Genomic DNA, 24823 nt, shown 5'->3' with positions numbered 1-24823 from the left:
CTAATGTTCTTTAAGCAATGGAGTCTGTTTGACAAGCTGTTTAATTAAATAGCCTTTGCACTTGGGCTCTGTAGCAAAAGTTCAAACATCTTAAAAGGAGGCAAATGCGTACAGATAGGAAAGCTAAGACTCTAAAGTCTCTAAGAGGTCAGATAGCAAGAGAACCCATACTTTTCTGAAATCCTCTACAGACAAGCCAATGGTGGGCAATATTTAATTTTAAGAATAGTAAAGCAATTTTCATCTGTGCATATGGTTAATATTCACCTGCTTAGAAGGGATGAGGTGCTAAGGGATTACTCAGAGAAAGAACAGAAAAGAAATTAAGAATGGTATTATTAAAAGATGTTCAAATATCTTTCTTTGGTCTCTCCTCAAATCTCTTGACCTAATCTGGGTGTAAGAATGGTGTGCATGAACAATCTAGTTTTGGTAAACTAGGAGAGCAAACAAAAAAACCCCTATTCCACCAAGAGCAACTATGTTTTATAAAAATTGGAGAAACTGTCAGCCAAATATAACACCAATATATGTGAGCATGTAATTTGACTATGCACATAATCAATTTTTCTTTAAAAATCTCAGCACTGAATTATGTGACCTGCCCTACATATTTTACAATTTGAATGAGTTTGTTTTAATTAATGGGATGTTGTCTTTTGAAAAAATGTCTAAATTCCTCCCCCTTTCACTCCTAGTGCTTCTGAGAGTTCACTCTTAGCTGACTTTGGTGAGTGAAACAGTTGTTCTTGCTCAACATCTGTTTTAGCCCCACAGAACAAACACAATGGGAATATAAACCACAGTCCATCCCAGTTACCATCTTAAGAGTTAACTAAATTCATAAAGTTGTGACTGTGCTGATGATCTGTGGGCAAAGAAACACACAAACCCAAGTCAGCTGTGGCAGAGGATGTCAATAATTTCAAAGTTTTTTTCTTACTTTTAAAATTAGCAATCTTGACAGTGAAACCACAAAGGCAGGAAAAGCAACATACTCCCATTTCCAGTCTTCCCAAAGCAGAAAATAGAAAAAAAATTGAAAATAGAAAAAAATAGAAAATAGAAAAATGATTTTGAATTTTATCAGTTTTCAGCATTGGCATTTCTATTGAAAATATCTTGATTTAGAATTAGTGACTTCCCACGCACTGTCTAGTGCATGACCTTTTGTAAGTGAGTCACCTTTTGGGTCAGTAAAATACCCATACTTGTTCAGCTGGCTTTAGTTTTGATTTTTTGGGGGGCAGGGAAGGAGGCAATTTTTTTAAATTTCTCATAGCTGCGAGCAGCACCAGAGAGTCTTGCAGACAAGATGTGGCCTATGAGCTACTGACTATAATCCACTTTTTTCAAGGGAATGACGGTAAGAATGGGAATCCTAGGTCTAGCCTCTTTTCCTGATTCTGACAATGTTCCGTTCTGTGCCTCCACTTTCCTCTTTGTACTGTAAAGATAATATTTATTTTCCTCTTTTACACTAAGGGAATATAACTATTTGATCGCAAAACAGTTGAAGTGTTGAGCTGTTACTCAAAACACTGAATCATTATTTGCAGAGTCAGTTTATGGCCTCGAAGTTGTGGTCACATGTCCTGTTATCTGCAGCTGGACCAGTGTAAAAGCTGAACACCCCAGCTGTTCACTGCTAGTGGCATAATTGCTCTCTAGACCTTTCCTCTCAGGATGACCAGAGTTAACTTGCACATATTTAGCAGGAGGATTTTTCTAACCTGGCTTGTTTAGAGAGAACCTGACTAGTACACATGTAGTTACACTAGCAAACTGGTGGGGGTATGTGGTGGAGCAGAGAAGAGCTGGCAAAGTTACCTTTTCACTCAGCTCAGCTGGAACCAAACCAGGGCTGGAGGCTTAGTCACAGTTGAGCTGTTCTTTACAGCAAAACTTCACCCAAATCAATAAAGCCACTAATCACATCTCTCTGAGTAGCAGGTGCAGAATCTGACCCAAAACAGCTACTGTTGTTGACAGAATAATTTCTTGTCACGTGAAGACTGTTCTTGCGTTGGCTGTTCCCAGACAAAACGTACAGACTCACTAATGGCTCCACACCAAATACAGGAACTTAGTTCCTTTAGATAGGTACCAGATAAACAAGCCTAGAAACTGAAGCAGTCTGGATGCTCGTGGAGCACACACAATCCAGAAAGTTTCCCTACGCAGTAAGGTTTTTTTGAGGATCACTTCTAAAGATAAGAGAACAACTCCTACCCTGAAACATTAATCCTGTGAGCAACCCGATGACACTGCTGACCAAACTGTCACTCACTGACATGTCAGAGATAGTTATCTTCACTAGAAACTAGGTTTATGGCACAGAGGTCAGAGAAAGCTTGCCAGGTCTTAATGCCTTTCAGCCATTACTGGCAATGGTGTGACTGTGCCCAAACGTGAAGGGTGGTGCATCGCATTACCTCTGCTGGCTTCAAGGTTCCTTTGCTTCCCGTGCTCCATTAATGCATCCACTGAACAAAGCAACAAATACTGCATTTTTCTTTGCCCACTGCTTTTTAATTTGCTATTTAGAAACGCTGTTAGTCAAGATGAGGATGTTACAAATAATCTGACCCACCTTGCAGCTCTAATACACAACTAAGGAGAGGCAATGTTTCTTGACTGGAGCAAATGGTGAGGTTTTTACCAAAAGTTACTGAGAAAAAAGCTTTTTTTTTTTTTTGGTGGGAAGAAGGATTTCTTTATGGATCTTAAGCAGAAAAGAAAATATCTGGCAATAGTAAAATACTCACTTTTGAGTGGATACATCTACCCTAAGATTCTAAGGTTTCCTTTTTTTTTTCCCCGCTCCAAAAAAACTCGGTTTAGGGAAAATGTTAAAATGTTTTAACACTTCCATCATGATTCAGGGGAAATTCAGCACAGATTGATGTCTCAGACCTTCCCAAGGCAGGAAACACCAATTTTGTACCAGTTTTACAAATCTTTTGCACTGCAGTTAATCCGTGAACACTGGAACTTGAACCAGGATTAAGTATTCTGGAATCTGCCACAAGCATTCCCTTTCTCTGTTCTGGTACTTCTCTTAGTCCTTAGAGAAGAGACTTAGGGTACAGAGTCTGTATGTTCCAAATAACTTCTGTCTTTCTGAGCAAGTGTTTCCAAAGCTACGAACTTTCCTCCCTGCTCCCCATAGCCCCCCAGTAGTGAAATCCAGCATAAAATATTTTTATTAGAGACAAACAAGCTAGTTTACTGGTTTATGCTTCTCCAACTACAGCATTATAGCAAATTTAAACCTTTTCCTAGAGGTATATGTTTGTATATTTGATGTATAATGAGTATGTATGAATGCATGGTAAAATTACCACCATTGACTGGACTAGGTTATAACTTAGACAGGTTTGAACAGAGAAGTTAAAAAGAACTATATGTCCAGATTGAGAGTCAGATGTTCTTGAATTCACTGCATGATAGCTTACCAACAATCCCATAGTTCTGCAATATTCTCAATGATTTCTTTTGGTATTTGATATTTTTGGTTCTCCTATAGGAGGCTAATGACTTTTCATTGGAAGCTTTTTGTATACAAAAGCTGAGTTTGAAAGCCTCAAACAATTCTGTGAAGAGTTCCGATTCTACAATAACAAGCTTCATGGAACAACACCTTGTGCTCAAAGGAGACGCTAGCTGTAGTTCTTAACTGTATGCACTTCTACTGTGCTTGTGTTACTACACATTTCCTTTTGAAGTTCCCTGCATGCCCCTTTTCTCCTTTAAAGATAGTGTGATAGAGTTACTTTTAAAGTGAGACTTTTTTATTATCATAATTTGATTAATTTTTCTAAGATTTCTCTTCATATGTGTTTTACTAAGCAGTTTCCCTTCCTGCCATATACTGAGCTTCCTAGCTTTAATGGCAGCAAAATGTATTTTTTTCCCATAGAAGGCTGTGGAATCTCCATCCTTGGGAGCTATTCAAAAGCTATTCAAAACACGGTCCTTGGCAACCTGCTCTAGGTGGCCCTGCTTGAGCAAGAGGGCTGGAGAAGATGACCTCCCTTCCAAACTCGACCAGTCTGTGATTCTTTGAAATCACAAAGTTGAACTTGCAGGCTCAAGTACACCTATCACAGGTCTTCACTCACGCACTAACACAATTCACAGCCCAGTGCTGACAAAGTCAGTATGTGGCAAGACTGTTAACAGCTGCCCTTAACTTTCATGATAATTGTTCTCCTTTAACTGACATAATATTCAATATACTGTTGTTGAATGTAGTAATGGCAAAATTCATGCCTTAAGGGCTACAATGTGATTGAGTTTCAGCCAGATAAACTGAAACCTGACCTAGTGGTGTATTACAGGCCTTTACACCACTCAGATGCATAGGTCACAATCTCACTCTGTATAAACCTCTACGTAATTATATTACAAGCCATTATTGCATATATTAAGATCATTCCAACAGATAATTAAAACAAAATCAATACGAGCCTGATTCTACAACCTTTAAAACAAGAAAACTACAGATTTCAGTCAGTCATCTTGGCTGCAAGGGACACTGAATTACACTCTATGCGTGTAATATATTATACCAAACTACTAATCACCTCTAGTAACAGCAATTTTCTAATGTTAGATCTCCAAAAGGATGCATTTTTTAAAGTGTATTCCTTTGCAAATCATATTTCGTCAGCTCTCTTAACCAGTAGCATTCAGAATCCAAGAATCTAAGATAGGATGCAATATGCACATAATGCCATTACAGTACATATCTCTATAGATATCTAAATTACATATCATATCTAATATCTATAAATACTGATCCATACATCCAAACATCTATAGATATCTATTGCATAAATATCATGGATATATACTTACATGTAAGTTTTAGGCTGGTAATGGAAAAAATGGGTTCTATTGTATTTGAACATGTGTAACATTTAGCTTTTACAAAACAGAGAATCCTAAAACATTTAAAGACCTCCATTCTGTATATATCACTAAGAATAACAGGATCTGATTACTGAAGTAATAGCTTTTCTGTTACTCTTTCTCTAGGACTGTTCTACAATTTAGAACACCTGTCTGCAAAAATCTGTGTATAGAGCATTTAAGAAAATATTTAATAACGCAGAATATGACAGTTTCCATGGAACTACATAAGGCTAATTTACTTCTTTTACGCAAAGTACAGAAAATTGAGGAAGAGTTAAAAAATACAGTCAGAATTTATCAGAGCATGAATAAAGAGTCCCATATTTACTGTATAATGCCAAGCATACTATCATTGCATAAGAACATAAAGAAATAAATCAGAAACTAGAATTTTCAAAGTTTTCCATGCATGCCCACTTCAATAACTGGATGACTTCTGGGTGATGCAGAGCTCCCACAAATCAGGAGCAATTAAGAGAAGTCAGAAGCATGTAGTATTAGATTCTCAATCAGAAATAGTCTTATAGAATATAATAATTCACTTTGGAACCTAATAGATTATTAAATTCTTCAGATAAACAACTATATTCATGACCATACTCATAAAGCAAGACTGTCCATTTCTTTGTTTACTTATTTTATGTTTTGTTTGCTTATCTTAACTAATCTGCATGTAACACTTTATTTAAAAATGGCCTTATAAACAGGATTTTCCTGTTTAGACATTACACTGTAAGGATACTTCCCAACACAACCATGATCACAACCACCATTTCATCCACCTCTCATTACATATATTGCTAAAGAAAGAAAGAAAAGATGAAGGAGCTGCTGACTTGGATCTTAGTTTCCTCAGTCAAACAGTAGTCCCTGAAAACTTGCCAGTTGCCTTTGATGACCAAATCAGGCTTGCAGCTCGCTAATCTCAGTATCTTGAGTATTTAAGGTATTTCCTACAATAAGTCTAACCAAGTACAGATAAATACTACAGTACAAAGGAACCTGCATTTTTTAGCTTAGGAAAAATTGAATATTTTATTCGCCAACACCATCATTAGTCTTCAACATGCCATACTAAATTTACTTCATATCCTTCTACCTCTTTGTGTGCACAGTCACTACCTCGGTACAAAAAAAAAAAAAATAATTAAAAATCAGTTAACTGAGTTTGAAACATGCTTTGCTTTATTTCCTACCTGAAGGATGTAACCTCGAACATAGTCTCGGAGTGTCCAGCCCAAGCCATGTAGAATATGCAACACCTCCTCTTGCTTCAGTACACTGAAGAGTCGGTCAAGAAGTATCTTCAGTCTCACAGGCACAGCCTGAGTACCATAGAGCATCAGGCTGCTGATGTCAAACACAACATTGGACTGCACAATCTCCACTTGGGTTGGGTGGTAGAGGTGCTGAGTACTAAGCTTGTCCAAGGCTGAAAGAAAAGGGGTTAAACATAAGCAAAGAGCTAAATGAAAGCCAAGAAAATAATCCCAAAGAATTATCTAAACACATTGAATTTGGCTGATGCATTTATTTTCCAGAGAAATATCACCTGGAAGACTCATAGAATCATAGAATCACAGAATGGTTTGGGTTGGAAGGGACCTTTAAAGGTCATCTAGTCCAACCCCCCTGCAATAAGCTTCAACTAGATTGGGCTGAGCAGCCTGATCGGGTTGAGCCCTGACCAACCTGACCTTGAATGTTTCCAGGGATGGAGCATGTGCTACATCTCTGGGCAACCTACTCCAGTGTTTCACCACCCTCACAGTAAAAATTTTCTTCTGTGTATCTAGTCTAAATCTACCTTCTTTTAGTTTAAAACCATTACCCCATGTCCTATGACAACAGGACCTACTAAAAAGTTTGACCCCATCTTTCTTATAAGCCCCCTTTAAGTATTGAAACACCTCAGTAAGACCTCCTCAGAGCCTTCTCTTCTCCAGCCTGTCCTCACATGGGAGGTGCTCCAGTCCTATGATAATTTTAGTGGCCCTCCTCTGGACCTGCTCCAACAGGTCCATGTCTTCCTGTGCTGAGGACTCCAGAGCTGGATGCAGAACTCCAGGTGGGGTCTCACCAGAGCGGAGTAGAGGGTGAGAATCACCTCCTTCAACCTGCTGGCTACATTTCTTTTTATGCAGCCCAAGATCTGGTTGGCTTTCTGGGTTGTGAGTGCACATTGCCAGCTCATGTCCAGCTTTTCAACCACCAGTACCCCCAAGTCCTCCTCTGCAGGGCTGCTCTCAGTCCCTCCATCCCCCAGCAAGTATTGATACTGTGGGGTGCCCTGACCCATGTGCAGGACCTTGCACCTGGCCTTGTTGAACCCCATGAGATTCACGTGGGCCCACTTCTTGAGCTTGTTCAGGTCCCTCTGAATGGCATCTCTTCCCTCAGGCGTGTCAACTGCACCACTCAGCTTGGTGTCATCTGTGAATTTGCTGAGGGTGCACTTGAACCCACTGCCTGTGTCATTAAGTTATTAAACAGTGCTGGTCCCAGTATGGACCCCTGCAGGACATCAATCATGACTGAGTGATTCTTTCTCACAGATGCAGTCCGATACAGGTCTTGTTTCCGAAGGTCACAATTAACTTTAATTCCTACACTAGAAGGGTGCTCAGCTGAGCCCCAGAGACCACAATATACAAAATTTCAAAAGAAATTACAGAAAATTTATGATTACTTGATGACCAAGACTGAGCTATGCAGAATTGATTGGGATTGTTAAAGGTTTGGGACTTAACCTCCAGGGGAAAAAAAGAAAACAGATACACCCTAAATCCCAGCCTTCTAAACATGTTAAAAATTAGTCCCCTGATTTACCATAAATTCTACCATGAATTCACTGCTGCTTCAGCTGGCTAGTTTGCTTTACACTTCTGTGTGAATTTCATGTTATTCACTGTGATGCGAATAATATAGAGATGAGGGGAGGGGAGTTTTTCAGGTTGAAGGTAATTCTTATCCCCTTGTGAAGTTAAATATGATGTAATTGCATAAGTCATCATGCACTTTACTGAGTACCAATGTTTAAATTTAATTTTCTTTCCATTTTATGGACTATGTTGCAGCACCTAAGCTTCTCACTACTTTTTTTAAACAAAACTTTCTAAGCATTTAAAATAATTTTATAGGGACTTCTCTTGTACTTTGTTTTCTTCTTGGCTCATGGTCACCGGAGAGTTCGTGTACTCTTGATAAATTGCTTTCTTACATCCAGAGCGCAAAGGCCCTTATCATTTACTGGCTGGCTTCATTCAACACGTTTACTCCAAGGAATACTTTGTCAAAGAGTTCTGGTTTCCTCATACTTCATTTCTTGCAACTGATTTGTCTGATCTTTCCTATTCTAGTGCTTAAGTCAACTTTGAATAAATAGCTTTAAATATTTATTTAACATTCAAAAAAGATAAGGAATTGGCAAGCCTAGGGACTACAGTCCTGTGTTTCTCCACAGGACATTTATACTGCAGAATGTGAAGGGTGAGATTTTTCTTCCAAAAGCTCTTCTTCTAAAGTACTTGAGCTATATAGGCTTCATGATGTGGGCCTGTTTTATTTACAAAGTCTAATTAATGGGATTTGATTGAAGATTAAACAGGTCAAATACTTTCCTACTTTATTTTTTTTTTTTTTTGCCCCTTTCGTGTACAATAGTTTTGTAACATGGTTACTTTGTTACTACCATAACATATGTGTTATCAAAGTACTCAGCTAGAAAAGCCTAGAAAATGGATTTTGTTACTGTGCAGGCTGTGCTGTTTGTATGCTGATATGTATATATGTGTACCTGGGGGGCAGAGCAATCATTTGGAAGGAGTAAAATAAAGTAAAAGAATAGTATTTTTTTAAAAAATACCACTATTACTCACAATAAGAACACTGGAAATATTATCAGTGTTAATACACGTAACACCTTCTACCAGCCTTAAAATAATTAAGCAAATTTGGATCATCTTGAGCTTTCTACCTTGTCTTACAGAATGAGAATAATGTCCAAAGAGGTTAAATGGTTTCTCCAAGTTTAAACAATTCAGACCATAGTCAAGACCTGAATTAATATTTTTGAATACTCAATGCTTTTTAATCACTGCATCATACTGTATTTCTAATATATATTAATATTTGGTTTTGGTTGTTGTTACTTAACAGTAACCCTATGCCAGCAGTGAGGCAAAGCAAGTTCTACCAGATAAAGAAGCCTTGGCTTGCTGAAGATTTTAAGGTCATGCTTCTACTCTGGCCCAAGTCAGAATGACTGTAAGATGCCTTTATCTAAAGACTATTGGGTGGATTATAAAACTAATAGGTAGAATGAGATTACAAAACTCTGTGGACTTTGTGTAATGTGACCACTCTGATGATAATAGCTTCGAAAAGGTTGAGATGGAACAGAAGTGAAAAAATAAATAAAAAGGGTCCTTTTAAATTACTAAGCACACTCTTTGACCAGCAGACAGAATTTTTCCTAAGATACCTTGTGCTATTCCACTTATCTGCAACATTTATTTTCAAGCAATATCACCTACAGACATCCGTTTCTCAGCATAAACACACACACAATAAGAGTTAGTCTGGTGCTGGATTAATTTTCCAAGTGACAGTGAAATTATCTCAAATTTTGATTTGTGGCCTTATTCTTCACGTTATATAATAAACAAATAAGCAGTGATTTTTATCCTTTTGAAGTACAAGTCAACATTTGCACTGAAAGCATATATTTTTGCATGGGTGTGTAAGAACATTTGCAAACTAAAGACAGATATGCTACAGACAAAACAAAAACCAAAAAACAAAAACCAAGAAAGTTGCACATGAAGAGAAAGAAAATGCACTTGAACCCATATGAGAAATAATAGCATGGTAAGCATCTGAAATTCTTTCAAATCACTGACTATTGAAACCCCTTGCAGTTGGCAGGAGAATTAAACTTTTCATTATAATTTGTAATTTATAAAAATTATCTTTTTTCTTTAAAAGAGATTGCTAAGGAAACAGCTGACAGGGAGAAGTTGCTTTCTGTAGTACTTCTAAATGATTTCTCCTCTGGTATCATTAATTAACTAATGCTGGTGTTCTAGGTGTATTCAAGAGGCCATTTATGTTGTTAGACACATACTTTTCCAAATAAGAGATAGAAGAAGGACCTAAGTCTCCTTGTTTTTGTTTTTGTTTTTTTTTCTATAAGGATAAGAGTATTAACTTTAGCCTTTTTGCCAGACCTCAGAGTAGACAGTTGTATTCTGCTGTCCTGAATTGCCCATTTCATGTGGATAATACATTCCTCACCATTTTCTGTTCTAAACTACTCGTTCAATTTCTATATGCTAGTGAACAATGCTGTGTTTCACAAATGAATACATTCAACAGTACCTGTGGCAGTGTATGATTTCATAAGTGCTTACGAGACTTCAAGATGAAACATGCTATATAAAAAAAAGAGCTTTATTATACCTGAAAAATGACATAAACAGATGTGTCCTTATTAAGAAGATATCAGTGACTGAACATCATAAACCACACATTGAGTCCCTTCCTGGTGCAGCATGAGGTATTACTGAAGCTTCTTACACTTTCAGTGAGCTCAAAAGTTCACCCAGAAAAGTCAACATGTTTGTGCCTCTTTTGTCGTAACCTGCACAATGTTTTCCACAATCAGCTATCATGGGTTCAGCCAGGTGCTTAACTAAGAAGGCCACCTTTTAACAGCCCAATTCAATTCTTAGCACTGCACCAATAGTCTGATATTCTTCACCTCCATGTGTGCAGTAAAGCTGTGCACTGACAGAGGAAGAAAAGATCTAAAGGATTTTAAAATCACATACTTGCTGAGTAATCAAATTTTTTGTGGAACAGCCTAAAAATGCCTTTGTGTTTTACTATGACAACATACACCATAGTAATATTTCTGTGGTGAATTATAAATTTTAAGTACTTGTTTAAGAAATTTTAACTATTAAAAACTATTAAAAAAGAGGGGCAAAAAAGGTTGATGAAGAAGTAGAGGTTACAGAATATTCCCTTCAACACCCAAATATGACTAATTGGATAATTAGTACAGGAATTAGGAACATTTCAGTACTGGTTTTCTTACCTAACTCTGAGGTATCAAGTATGCATCATAATCATGTATAGAATTTAGAATATTAGACCTACATCTAGTCCAACTGCCTGACCACTTCAGGGTCGATCAGGAGTTAAAGCTTATTATTGATGCCTCTTAAACACTGACAGCCATGGACCATCAACCACCTCTCCAAGAGCCTGTTCCAGTGTTTGACCACCCTTCCAGTAAAGAAATGCTTCCTAATATTAAGCCTGAACTTCCCCATGTTGGCTTATCCACTCTTTACCGTCCTGAAGAGTAAACAACATCCCCTAGATTTTACAGAGACTCTGCTGATTGCAATACAGATTTGAATTGTAAAGAGAACGTTGAAATGGATACAATGTCAGTCTTCACATTACAGCCTCCAGTATTCTTGTTATGCAAAATTCCAGCAAAAAAACTGTGGACTTATTTGTAACAAACCAATGAATGAACTTTTATATTCTGTTTGTGTTGGTTTTTGTGGTTTTTTTAATATAGGAAAACAGGGACTGGACATCTACTTCACCATTTATATTTTACTGGAGTCTTGGGACCCTCTGTAACTCAAAAGAAATTTAGTACAAAAGATGCATTAAAAGAAGGCTCAAATACTTGTTCAATTTATCAAAAGACATAAAATAAAGACAAAATCTTTAATTTCATCTACACTGTGGCCAGTTCATAGGCTCAGCTATGCAAATTTACTCAATGACCTCAGACCCTTTCCTTCCCAACATGCACTGGACAAGATCAACCAAATTAAAAGCCACTCTTCTGAGTGGATTCAATTTTTGTTAAGCAAAACAAATACAAGTATGCAGTGATGAATTTTGTACTTTAGAAGTCTCATTTTTTTTTGCATAGCTACAATGAAAGCATGACATTTTGCCTTTATTGAATATAAAATAATCTTAAATATTCTAGTTTTAATGCAATTTGAGTTGTAAATACACATGCCTCTTGCTAATTTCCTGATTCTAGACATATGTTTAGGTATCCTAGAGAGGGATGAAAAGGTCTAGTGAAACCCTTTCTCTTAGCTGATTTGCCTGGCTGTGTATCTCAGAACACCACTGAGAAGATTCTGTAGGTTGCAATGTACAGGACATTATGGATCGCATTCCATTTCAGTTTTAAATTTGGGATCTGCAATAGTCCCTCTCCAGATTTTCTTGCATGTTCTCCAGCCAGTTCTCTAATTTACCATAGAGGGATACAGTTGGAGTGCATACACACGTACACATGACAATACAGAATTTTATAAACATCATAATCTTTCCAGATTATGAGATTTGTTCAAAGGTCAGTAGGAAAATGAAAAATAAATTCTATGTAGTCTGTGTCCAGACAATAACAGAGAGCTTTCCAGACTTTTTTTTTTTTTTTTTTTTAAATCTAAATAACTGGGCCACTTTCTGCAGCAAGAGAAACTGCGATTACCAGACAGATTAACTATACAATACCAACATAAAAAGGTTCCATAACACTGTTGCAACAATGGCATGTTGAGTATGGTAAAAGAGAGACAATATTATTAATGTCAGTGTGGGGCACTGCAGTTTGCTGTTGATTTTAGCGGTGAACGTGAACTTTCAGAGTTCAACATTTTCTTCTTTTCCATCAACTACAGAAAAAGAAGTAACAAATGCTTTCAAGAATGGAAGGTAGCTTATGAATGACTAAAATGCTGGAGGGAAAGGCAAACTACTGCAGTCATAAGAGGTCTAAGCTAGCCTCCCTCAGGATGCAGATTTAATACCACCTGTAACATGGTGTAATGATGTGCTGCATTTTTTTGGTGGAAAAAAATTGCTCCTCAAAAATAGCATGCTTAGAAGGACAGGAAAACTTGCCAGTGTCTACTAAATGGCTCAGATATTTTCATGGCATAGGAAATGATCCCATTCACCCCTGGCACAAGTGCAGACATCATGGGACATCAAGATTTATATGAGGGGGTGAACGTCCTGAATCCATCTGGGTATAAATTCCAGCTACAACATGGCATCCTTTGGTGATCTCCATTCCACTTCTGTCTTCATCCCTTTCACAGTTTAATCCACATAGGAGAGAAATGGTCACTAAGACACTGTGGATTTCAAAAGATCATGGAAAGAGAGTAGGTAAAGCATATTCCAATTCATATGCAAAATCAACTTTTCCTTCTGCCTTTTTACTGTATTTAAAAGCTAATAATGGAAACCATTCACCAAATGTATTTAGTCCGTGACAGAGGGACACATATGTGATCTTCTAATTACAGCTTGCATGTACAGATGTTCACACTTAGTAGAAGGATTTTTAATAGCATTTTAAAATTAAACGTGTGTTGATAATAGGTGTTTCAAACCCAAACAACACAGCAAGTAAACTGATAAACGTCTTCATGCCTCACCATGCCTCATGCTCTAACAACATTTTTAAAACAGATCAAAACCCCCCCCAGCACTTCGGTTGCATGTACACAAATAAATGTTATTAAAAAAAGTCTGAATTAAAACTTTCATTAATTTTTCTGTCTATGATCTGATTCCAAGTTGAAACATTTAGATTGCTACTAGGTTTATGTAGCCGAAAGCAGAACCACAGTTTGTTCACAGATGCTGCTTGCTGTCTGCATTTTTTTTTTATCCCTTTGCAAAACTTTGAACCCCATCCAGCTTTGACACACTGCCTCTTCAGTTAATAACTATCAAGTTTCCCCTTGTCTCCTGTCTACTTTTCTTTGAGGCAATTGCGCACTCAGCACCCCGAGATAATAACACACATCTATAAGATAAAAGCAATGGCATTAATGTAATTGTCTGCCTTTCTCTCTTTAGCCTAATCTTTTTTTTTTCCCTTCAGTTTTGACTGCCTCTGTGACACCTGTTTTTGTCTCCTCTGATCCTACGACAGGTTTTCCGCTGACAAGGTTTTTGCCTGACAGAGATTCTGCCAGACAAGAACATAATAAAATATGAAGAACTGCTTGTCAGGGTTTCTGCCAATGCTCACATGAAAAAGGGAAAAAAAAAAAAAAATCCTGACTTTTTTTTTTTTTTAAAGGGGCCCTGTGCTGGTTGCTTTTGGCCTGTCAGGAAAACAGCCTCCCTGGCCAATTCCTGCAAGCCAGACAGGTGTTTTCTTTTATGTTTTCTTTCTCCACAAAAACTTTCCCTTCAATAGTGGAAAACATGATTATGGTGAAAAAAAAAAAAAAACAAAACCAAAAAAAACCCCAAAACACTTTCTCCTGAAAATGAAGGATAGACCTAACTTTGTGTAGTGGTACCCCATGAACATGTTTTTAATTCAGAATTGACCCCTTAACTAAATAAATAAAGTGGTAGGCTTTTTCTCCCTCCTTTTGTCAATAGCTAATGTGTTCAAAGGAACAAGCTGTAAAGGACCTTCATTCCAAGTTCTCAGGAAAACATCCATGCTACTAGGCACTTCCTGCATGGACATCCTGTATGAATGAAGACACCTGACTATGGGGACCATGGCAGGGAAGATCAGACAGACCCTCTTCTCTTCTGTGAGATTTGGACCTTGCAGTCCTCTCAGTGCGTGCATTTGTGCCTACGTGAAGGAGGACTTCTAAACCGATGGTTACCTGATGGAGGAACACATGTGGATTAATCACGTGAGCATCTCAACACACAGGTGCTTTTGTGTATGTTGGTATCATCTGTCACCTCTACTGGAGATGGCAACTATTGATCGGTCCATGGTGTCATGGCCATGAGAGCACCAGCTGGCCTTCACTGCACTGACCAGCCTCTCCAGAGATCTCCACACAGCATTCTCAGTCTATGGGTCCAGGCTCCTTACTAGAGCTCGGGCCTGGACCTTCATTCCCTACCTAAGGTACATTGTACGTGTGCCTGTTTGTAGTCCTGTCTTCTAGATGACCCTCAGACCCACGTTACAGCCTAGTCTCCAGCCCTGTCTCTGGCCCCACCTCTTTCTGCTCCTGATTGGAGCCCCTCAATGGACCCTTGACCTGACTCATTTCCTTGGCATGTCTGAGGTGGTCAATGGACCCAGTTACTAGCACCTGGTTCTGTCTGCTGTGATCAGACCTCGAGGAACTGTGCCTATGGTTCAGGCATGGCCAATGCTGGAGTTGTCCTTGACTGCTGGCTCAGACTTCTTTGCTGGGCAGCTCCACTTTTGCTGCTCCTTGACACATGGATTGACAATGTCATTGTTGAAACCTACGGTATACAATGGAAGCCACTAAATTAATGTATCTCTTTCTATTACCTTGACTAGTCATTCATCTTCAATTTTCTTATCTCATGTCTCCAAAGCCAAGTGCCTCCTTCCCATCAGCCATTAACACCTTCTTAAAAATATTCTCTCCCTTAATAATGGAGAGATAGGAGTTAATATGTATCTTAATGGTCCTAATACCATCTGGTTGACATACTATATGCAGTGAGACAGAAGCACATTTGGGAGTCCTGGATTGTGGTCTGGATTTGGAGGATTTCCATCTTAATCCAAACGCACCTCAAATTCCATTAACTGTGAGTCACAGATTCACAGAAAGTCTAAGTTGGAAGGGACTTCTGCAGATTGTCTGGTGCAGCCTTCTATCCAAAGCAGGGCCTCTGATCAGGTTATCTCTGTCCCCGACAAGCTGAGTCTTTGCTATATACAGTGGGGGAAATTCTGCCACTTCTCCAAGTAGTCTATTTGATCTTTTATGCAGCCTTGAAAACTGTAATGAAAATGTAACAGGCACTGCCCACCTGTTATCATCATTCTGTTTGGAAGGAGTACTCTGTTGCAGAGGCATTTTGCAAAGGCAAGCCAAGACCAGGGTGGTGTTTCACTCTAGGGTGTAACTCTGGTTCAAGCCTAAGAAAGCTCTCCCACACGTGCTCAACCACCTCAGTTTTCCCAAGAAAACCGGCTCTCCTAGAGCTGCTTACAGCTTAAGACGTTCAGACCCTGGGAAGACAGGTTCACACAGCTAGTTCTACCATTCATAAATATCAATCTTTCCCACCCCAGTTCATGTACTCTGACCATTTCACAAAGTTCCTGTTAAGTATACTTCAGAAAAATTTACAGTATTACATTAGAATACAATTAGAGAAGTCTTTGAGACTTATGTCATGCATTTCTTGTATTATCTTTTCTACTTCTAAAATCCAGATGGAAATGGGATAATAAAGTAACACTATTGTCTTCTACGTTAATCTGGGGCAAGTTTCCTCATAATGCTCCAGCTCAAATTGAAATTCTTCCTAGTATGTAAAAAAAAAAAAAAAAAAAAAAAGTTTTGTCCATGGAATTTCACATTTGCAAAACAGAAAGCTGAGATAAAGTTACCCATGGTATTAATGTTGCTTTGTAACATCTGAAAGCAGTATTAATTTTTTATTCTTGCAGTCAAATACCATTTTAACCTTATGAAGCTATATGGAATGGACTGGTAGGGTTTGTTTCATTTAGAGCTCTTTCAATTTGTGTTCTGTTTAACCTAGTGAACTCTAGTTAATTAAGATATTCCTACAAACAATTAAGCTTCTTGTAGGATCGTTAAGAAGATATAAAAATTTATGATGTAATAAAGTGTAATAAAATGATAAAGTGGTTAGCACACCACAGCGATTCACGTGCAGCAGCACAGGTGTTAAAAGAGACAAGTAGGCACTGTCACCTAAACACCCTGGAGAACGGTGGATGTATATTGCAGAAGTCCACCACTGCTGCCCCACAAATCCATTAGTGATTTGCACTCTCAGGTCTCACAGAATTTGTCCTGCTCATCTGGGAGCCAACCAGCGAGCAACAGACACTCTTTTACTCCTATCAGAAGCTAGCTATGCCATGTAGTGAACCTCCTGTAACCACACTTAAGGGGGCAAGATCAAGGGTTTCACTGATGACCTCTCCAAAAAGCAGCCTCTGCTATGTCCAGATAGAGGAATTCCAAGTGCTAATTTAAAAATCATTGCTTTTATTGCCTTTGCTCCATCTTGCACATAGCAAATCTATATTTTTCCTTACTGTATTCTCTTCTTTGGAAGACAGGGTAAGACATCATTGTCCAAGACTTCTCCTGGCATTTTATCCTATGGTAATGGCTGTACTAAATGGGATGAAGCCTTCTCTGTAAAATGTAAAGTCAATAATGACAGGCAGCAAATCAGAATAACCTGCACTTTTGAAATACCTTTAGTCTACACTTCCCTGGGCATTTTTTAGCTAGTCAAGAGAGATCATAGTTATAAAAGTGGTCTTACATGTATTTCAGAGTTGACAATAAGTATCTGATGGTATTCATGCCAGCTCAGTCACAGTACAAAGTGTGATTAGTAAATTAAAAGTTTTTGAGAGAATAAAATGTTCACAATGAGAAAGGGCTTCACTCTGAGACATGAATATAGCCCAACCCAGCAAAAAAGGGCACCATGCTTCAGAACAGGTCATGGTCTGTTTAGGGCTTACCAGGCACTGGAGCAGTCCTTAGCTGACCGCTTAATGTCTGGTCAGGGATAATCTCACCTGACCACATCCAAGGGACACTGGCATATTCAAATCCAGGGCTGTGAGACAATGAAGTTGGGGAGAGGGAGAAAGGTCTAACCACTTCTTGATTACATCAAGATGAGGGGGTGGCAGGGTGGCAGGGAAGAAGAGGAAAACTATTTTGATCTGAATGGTCCCCCAGGGAAATCCAATGAGGTGGGAGTGTGAACATATGCAAGTTAGAGACTGTGGTTTACCAGTAGGGAAAACCTTACTCAACACCTGAGGATGTCAAATTTGCATGAGGACTAAACCCTGGACCGTATGGTTATGTAAGTATCAGCTGAATACAAGGATGGGAAATGAAGACTTTTTATTTGATCTTAGGACAACAAAGTTTATTTCCTTTCTGTCAATTGTGGGTTATAAAGCTCTGAAACAATATTCTTTGTCTTGGATACCACAATACTTGCATATTCTCATTTGCTTTTACCTCAGCTTGACTTGTATTAAGGGTGATCTCAATGCAACCCAAAGCAAGCACTATATCACATCATTCCTACAAATGTTGCAGGCTTTAAAACCAGATACTCGGTAAGATTACTCACAAGATAACAGAGTGCATCTTCTCTGTGCTTCATTGGCCACTCTTTGCTGCCAAAGGGAAGCAATAAAAGATGGCAAAGGAAGAAGTGGGAACTTTAAAAACTGTTTACCAGCAATGAATGTTAATCAGGTAAGGTTCTTGGAAGCAACTGAGTAATGAAAACTATGCCTCAGCCTTCAGGGTCAAAAGGAAGTTATAACTGATGGACTAAAATGGTTTTGTCAGTACAAGACAGGAAAAGCCAGACTAGATCTAAAATAGTTTTACTTTAGAAGCCATGAAGAGCTAGCCTTTGTTATAAATGAATTGTAGATAATTACTTTGCTAAAAATCTCTGTGTAGCTAAAAAAAATTAATTCTATGATGTTCTCAAATAATTTCAAACCATTCTAAAGAATTAAAAAACTAAATAGAAGGAAAACAAGTATGTTTGGTATGCTAAAATTGTGATTATTTTTTATATCCTATGGAACAACACAAAAATAAGCCTACCATTTTACCAGTAAACTATAATAATAGGATTACATTTCTCCTTTCCTTTTCTAGTATTCATTCTCTACTATCTCAGTTTTTAAGTAAAAAAGAACATGGCTCTTATGCTGGCTTTTAGAGGGACTATAAAATCAGTGATGTGGTGTGGTTTGTTTTGTTATGTTTTGGTTTGGTTTGGTATGGTTAGAGATGATCTTCGACTTTGCAGACCTGGATTGCTTTCACTTAATAGTGAATATAGGAAGTCTGCTGATTTTCACTTCAACATAGCATTCCTCTTCCTTCCTGCCTCATTCTTATGCAGCTCACATTTAAAATCTAAACCTTCTTCCTGGACCAAGTCCTTTGAGCCACTTCTGGGTGAGGGAGAGATGCAGTTGTTTTCTTTTCTATTTGTTTACACCTGGCCTTCCTTTCTTTTGTTTTCACTTAATGTTTCTTTTATTTGACAATTTCACGAACTATCATGTAGAAATTCAGAAAGCTCAACAATTCTGAATGAAGAAATCCCAGTCATGCCATGCATCTGACTTTATGACAGAGCATCTTCCATTTTCTAGTGGAGATTGTTGTTTTCATTGTTAGTCTCATTTACAGCAAGCTAGTACATGCATTATATAAATACTGGCAGCAGAAAACTTCCTTCACAAGGTGAAAGGGTAACCCACAGAGCAAGTCTCTGAGCATTAGGTATTCACTGGATGACAGCTTTTAAACTGAGAAAGAGTAATGGATTCGCCCCATATGCCAAAATCTACTAGTTAATGTCATTTTCATTAAAAACAAAAGGAACTTAATGTCAAAGTTACCAGAGAAAAGGCCTGGCCAAGTCTTGGACTGGAGACGGGGCCGCATGTGGCCTCATCATACCTCAGACAGGTGCTAAGGCCTACTTGAATAAATAGCCCAGCCCCAAGCTGTGCCTATTGGCATAAAACAGATGAAAAGACATCAGGATCACTACAGGGCTAAGGATCAGCTTTCTCTGAGAGAAAGAGAAAAAAAAAAAAAAAAAAAGAAGGAAGACATCAAAAATGTTCACAGGATACTTCACTTCCCTGAGTAGATTGAACAGTGTGAAATTCAGCTAGTCCAAGAATGCACAGTATACCAAAAACTTCTGAAAAACACGCCGCTGCTGTGTGATTGAGTTTTACCAGCTATCATTCTGAGGGTAAGAGAACTAGTATTTCTAATTTTCTGACTTTCTCTGAAACAAGGTGACAATGATTTCAGACAAACTAATATTATACTGTGGTTTTTTTCAATCACTGTGAAGTCCAAGTTACTGAAACTGAGACAAATAGAATTAATGTCATAAATAATGGCTTTAGTCCACTGTGGCATATGTCACCTTGGCACATCTTTTTAGAGCAAAAAGGTTATGAGAGAGGGTAGACTGTATTTCCCATTGATACTGCAGTGAGTCTTTTGATCTGTTGGACTAGGTATAATAACAGTATTTCTGCTAGCAGTACGGTAGTTGTTACTCTGACATCAATGAGAAGCAGACAAGGTAAAATGCAAAGTCAATTAAATCAACATCTTTTTACTGCAGACTTGCTTAATTTCTTTCCTCATAGGCTAAGACACTTCTGCAAGGGGAAGTGGGTAGCAAATAAAGTGGGTTTTTCATTATTTCCAGTAAAGTTTGCGTAAGTGATTTTTGTGCTGGTGCTAGTGAAATGTCACTACGGTCTTCATAATATATTATTTTGTTTTAACAAAACAAAAATACCAGGAGATGAAACCAATTCAGGCACTCATGTAAGTCTTAATTTTTTGTAGTCATCTTACTCATACATTATTTAAAAGCCAGAAAACAGCAATTTTTCCCCTTGAAAAAATTTTGCTATTAAGATTTTAATAAAATTTTATTTTTTTCACCATATGGACTATACCAAATATCCTAACCATTAAAAATAAAATAGCAGGAAAAACATCAAACTGTCACTTGTTTACCTGAGGCCTAGGAAATGTCTTATCCTATTTAAATAATTTATATTTTAAGTTAGAAGATAAATTCCTGCCCAAGCTGACAATATGAAAGCTAGGCTTCAGCTGAAGACAAATTAAAAGAGTCTAGTTATTCAAATCCCTTAAAATACCCAGAGATTCACACTAGCAATAACCCATTTTCCATTATGCACAGCAGTACCAGAGAATGCTGCTATGCTCTATGCAGCTTTTGGCTTAAGCGTTAAAAACACTGATGGTAGGATTACCCAGCAGTGCAGGGTCAAAACTCAATAGCTGAACTTTTGCCAATAGAAACATTTATCTTCCCACAAAAAAACCCCTCTGATGAATCTGTTCATATATGGACAATCCTACTTTTGGCAACACCAGACGGAAGAAATTGAACTTGTAGAAAACCTTTCCTTTCAAGATGTGTGCAGCTCATTTTAGGTGAGCATGGAAAAACATGAGAAAGACAATGGAAGCAGAAAAAAAGAAAACAGTCCGGCATTTGCTAAGTGAAATCATACTGTGGTGACTGTACGCCCTTTCCTCCTCACTCCAAGAATTCCAAGATTTCAAATGGCAGTTATTAACATGAATTAGCTCTGCACAGATTAGTCAAGTACAGCATGAGAAGACTGCAGTTCTAAGCTATTTTTGATCTATTCAGTTAATTACGATTCTAGGTTATCAGAACGGAATAGGCAGGGTACTTCCTGTTGGAAACACCTATTCTTTGATAATGACATTCAGTAAAGCACTACATCATGTGTCAAGAAGCTGAGTTGAAATTCATTAATAAAAATCAGAAGGAAACCCTTTAATTAAAGCAGCAGGAAATACTATTTGCATTCAAGGAACAACTTCTGAAAGTAGCCTGCTAACAGTTTAAAGAAAATAATTTCTGAACAGCAACCTGATTCAGTCATTTTGAAATGTAGGTGCTACAGTGCAATGAATTGATCAGTCTACTGAATGCCACCCTCAAAATCCTGGAAAACAGCAAAGATCAAGAATTTAAGTAGATGCATCATAGTCTCCAGGAAGTAATTTATAAGCCTTTGCTTTGAGTATGTATACGAAACATATCTGACTTGTCTTGCTCTGCCATAAAATGTAAATACTCCAGACCAACGTACACAAACCATACTACAAAAAAGATAAATCAGAGCATTCTTCACTTGGTGCAGTAGTAAAACAAACACTTTCTAATAATATATAGCTGTATTAAGTTTTCTATTTAGAATGGTAAGCACTCAGGTATGGGAGGAGGTGGTGTATCCCTGATCATCACATTCACCTTTTTAACTTTTTGGATTTGTAGAGCAGACATTTCTGTTATACACACTGTGGTAATCTCAGATTACTGTCACGTATTCTGATTTGAATTCAACCACCCCACAGGGAAGAATTTATCTGGAAAATTTGATCACACTCTTCTAAGACGTACTGGTTAAAAAGAAAATGTGGGATGCCCATATGCCAGGATCTAAGTGCTAAACTCCTAATGTCTATTACTCAACAGGAGTACACCCTGGAAAATAGCTAGACAAGTTTTCCCTGTCTACGGATCAGCAAAACCTCAGGTGCTGATTCTACATAAAGCCTGAAGCATGCCCGAACTACAGAAATTTTGTGAGGTTTAGCAATCCTTAAAAGAAATGTGAGTCTGGTTATACTGTGACTGAAGGTACCTTTCTGGGAATTAAGAGGAGCAAAAAAAAAACAACAAACCTGCATCCCTAAAGACTCTAGTATATAATAAATCTGCAACCAGCTACCAGACTGCTGTTGTTAGGATATTCCTAGGCCCACTGTATGCAGTGACAGAGGACTGCATGGTACCTGCACTCCTGCTTTCATTTCCATTTTGTGAATGTTTTAAAAACTTATCTGTCAGTCTGTGCTGTTGAATTTATTGAGCATTCACACTTGCCATGTGTCAGCATGCTCAGGCACAAATACACACAAACATGAACTAAATAAACAGAGACCAAGTGCATCTTAGGAGGGAAGTACTAAGCTTCCACCCCAGGTCTCACAAAAATAAAATAAAATGTATAGAATATACCCCACTAAATGTCTGGCAGAAGTGGGGAATGAAGATTGTGCTTGCTTAGGTGCCAGTAGCCTCGACCATGAGAAGTAACCTCCAACACTAATTTCTTCTGCAAACACAGCAACTTTCCTCTCCCCTCACCCCTCGCTGGTTTTTTTTTTCATTAAATCATTTTAGGTATCCTCCTTATTTGCCTTCTAATTGCATATAGAGCTCTCTTTTTCTCTCTCATGCATAGCTTAATGAAGATTGTCAAGAAAGAAAAAACACAAGAACACAAAATAGCACAGGATAAATAAAATGGAAGGTCTATTGGAAGGGTATTTTGATGCCTTTATATAGGATCTGTGCATTCTAATCCCTTCTTTCTCTCTTCAGCTACTTAAACATGGGAAGAGAGGTTCAACTCACAAATCACACATGCACCCTTTTGTTGAGCCATATAACACACACTCATTTCATTCTGACATCCCAGCTCTGCAAGTTTGACATTGGTATGTTTGAATTTCCATTAAGCTCAGTGACTTATTGGATGACGCTTCTTTGCAATACAAACTCCGCTGCCTTTCTGCTAAGCCCTGCAAGAATGACATTATTTCCTGGATGCTAGAATATTATTTTGAGCTGCACACAAGCTGTTGAACCCCAGTGACACTTGAAGCTATTTCCAGAATAACAGACTCTTCACTTTTCCATCCTAGAAATTGCTGTAAAAAAATGATGTTAATGCACATGCATGCACAAACCCAGAGTGCACACACATGCATGTACAGACAAATAGATGTCACTGCTGTCTGCATCACCCCAACACTTAATATTTGAAGACACTGTGAAAGATGAACAGGCTAGAGAAGACAAGCCCGGAACAGGCATTTCTTACCATGTGCCACCCAGCCATGTTTACACTGATCACAGGTTCTCAGGTTAATCTTCCCTGGCTGAAAACACTCACATGTGCAATTTACCAGTGTACAGCGGATGGCCTGGAAAAAGAAACAGAAAACATGGATTAATGTCTTTCTTCCTTCTTGTACAAATCTATTGTGAGGGCTAGAAAGGTATTAATTGTACAGCGAAAACCAGCCTTCAAACATTCAAAGCATTGCTCATTCTTTTAACTAGAGATCAATTTTCTTTCAAAAAACATGTATGAGTATCCTTGAGCAATGACAACCAAAATGCTTATTCAATAATAACACAGTCTGTTGTCCCATGGAGATGAATACATTCCTAAAGTCTTTAGGAGAATTGCTCTATTTCCTTCAGGAAAAAAAGGTAGTAGGATGAGGATTCTGTAGGTGTTCCACAAATTTCCTGGTTCTGCATCAACTGCCTGAAGGAAAATTTTACTGGTCATGTCTTACCATAGCAGCATATCAGTTTGATTAAAACCAAGAGTAAAATGAGGAAATAAAAACATACAAAAAGGGAAACCACAGATCTCTTTCCCATTCCCCCATGGTATCTAAAGGTTTTCCTTAAGTTTCCTTTTTGGGGTTCACATAAGATATAACTTGGCTACAGAAAGGAATAATGGATTTCATGTGTTATCCCAAAATAGGACAAAATGATCAAGGTGCCAGAATAAGGCTGGTTCATAAAACATCCTGTAACCTTCCTTTACATCTATCACTCTCTCCAATATCTAGGCACAACCCTTTACCTCTTAGAACTCCCTACTTGTCAAACATGTATTTCTCTGTTTTGCAAAAGGTGAAACTATTTCAAAGCAGGGATGCTACAACTCCAGTCCCATGCAGAGATCTAAAATTTGCTTACATAATACACCTTATCTCATCTGACTTTTAAAAATTATTTCAAAAATTACACAGGTTTACTTTGACAGGGGCTAGCTACGTCCACAGAAAAGTGAATATAAATGGAATAGCACTCTTTTAAATGTGTAGCAGACGTATGTTTTTAAATAGTGTAGAAGATGACCCATGCACTTCAAACTGTTCCTAATAAATTTATGGCATGCATTTAGATGTAATGTGCATGGAGATTTCTGAGACAGAGAGGCTTATTCTGATCATTCATAGATTAACAATCTACTGTAACTACCAGAGCTGCCAGGAAAAGATCTCTCTATAGATTTAGATGCAATCAATGATTACTTGGGGGCTAAGGTGGGGGAAGGGTGCTTGGTACCTACGGCCACTGAGATACTGAAGAATTATGAAGGCTCTTGGCTTTTCCAAACAATTAACACCCA

The 24823-nt window shown here is 38.0% G+C and overlaps 1 protein-coding gene across 1 annotated transcript; it reads right to left on the bottom strand.

Moving 5' to 3' along the window:
- Window positions 1–6116: 6116 nt before the first annotated feature.
- On the bottom strand, window positions 6117–23591 carry LOC104461566 (zinc finger protein basonuclin-2-like; the record flags this gene model as incomplete). Its single annotated transcript, XM_010073200.1, has 2 exons — window positions 6117–6352; window positions 23489–23591. Coding segments are annotated over 2 exons (339 nt in total), but the record flags the coding sequence as incomplete, so codon positions are not given.
- Window positions 23592–24823: the final 1232 nt, after the last annotated feature.

The sequence above is a fragment of the Pterocles gutturalis genome, unplaced genomic scaffold (genome assembly GCF_000699245.1).
Source record: "Pterocles gutturalis isolate BGI_N339 unplaced genomic scaffold, ASM69924v1 scaffold6547, whole genome shotgun sequence".
In the NCBI taxonomy this organism is placed as follows: Eukaryota; Metazoa; Chordata; class Aves; order Pterocliformes; family Pteroclidae; genus Pterocles; species Pterocles gutturalis.
This window is presented reverse-complemented; position numbering and strand designations above follow the sequence as displayed.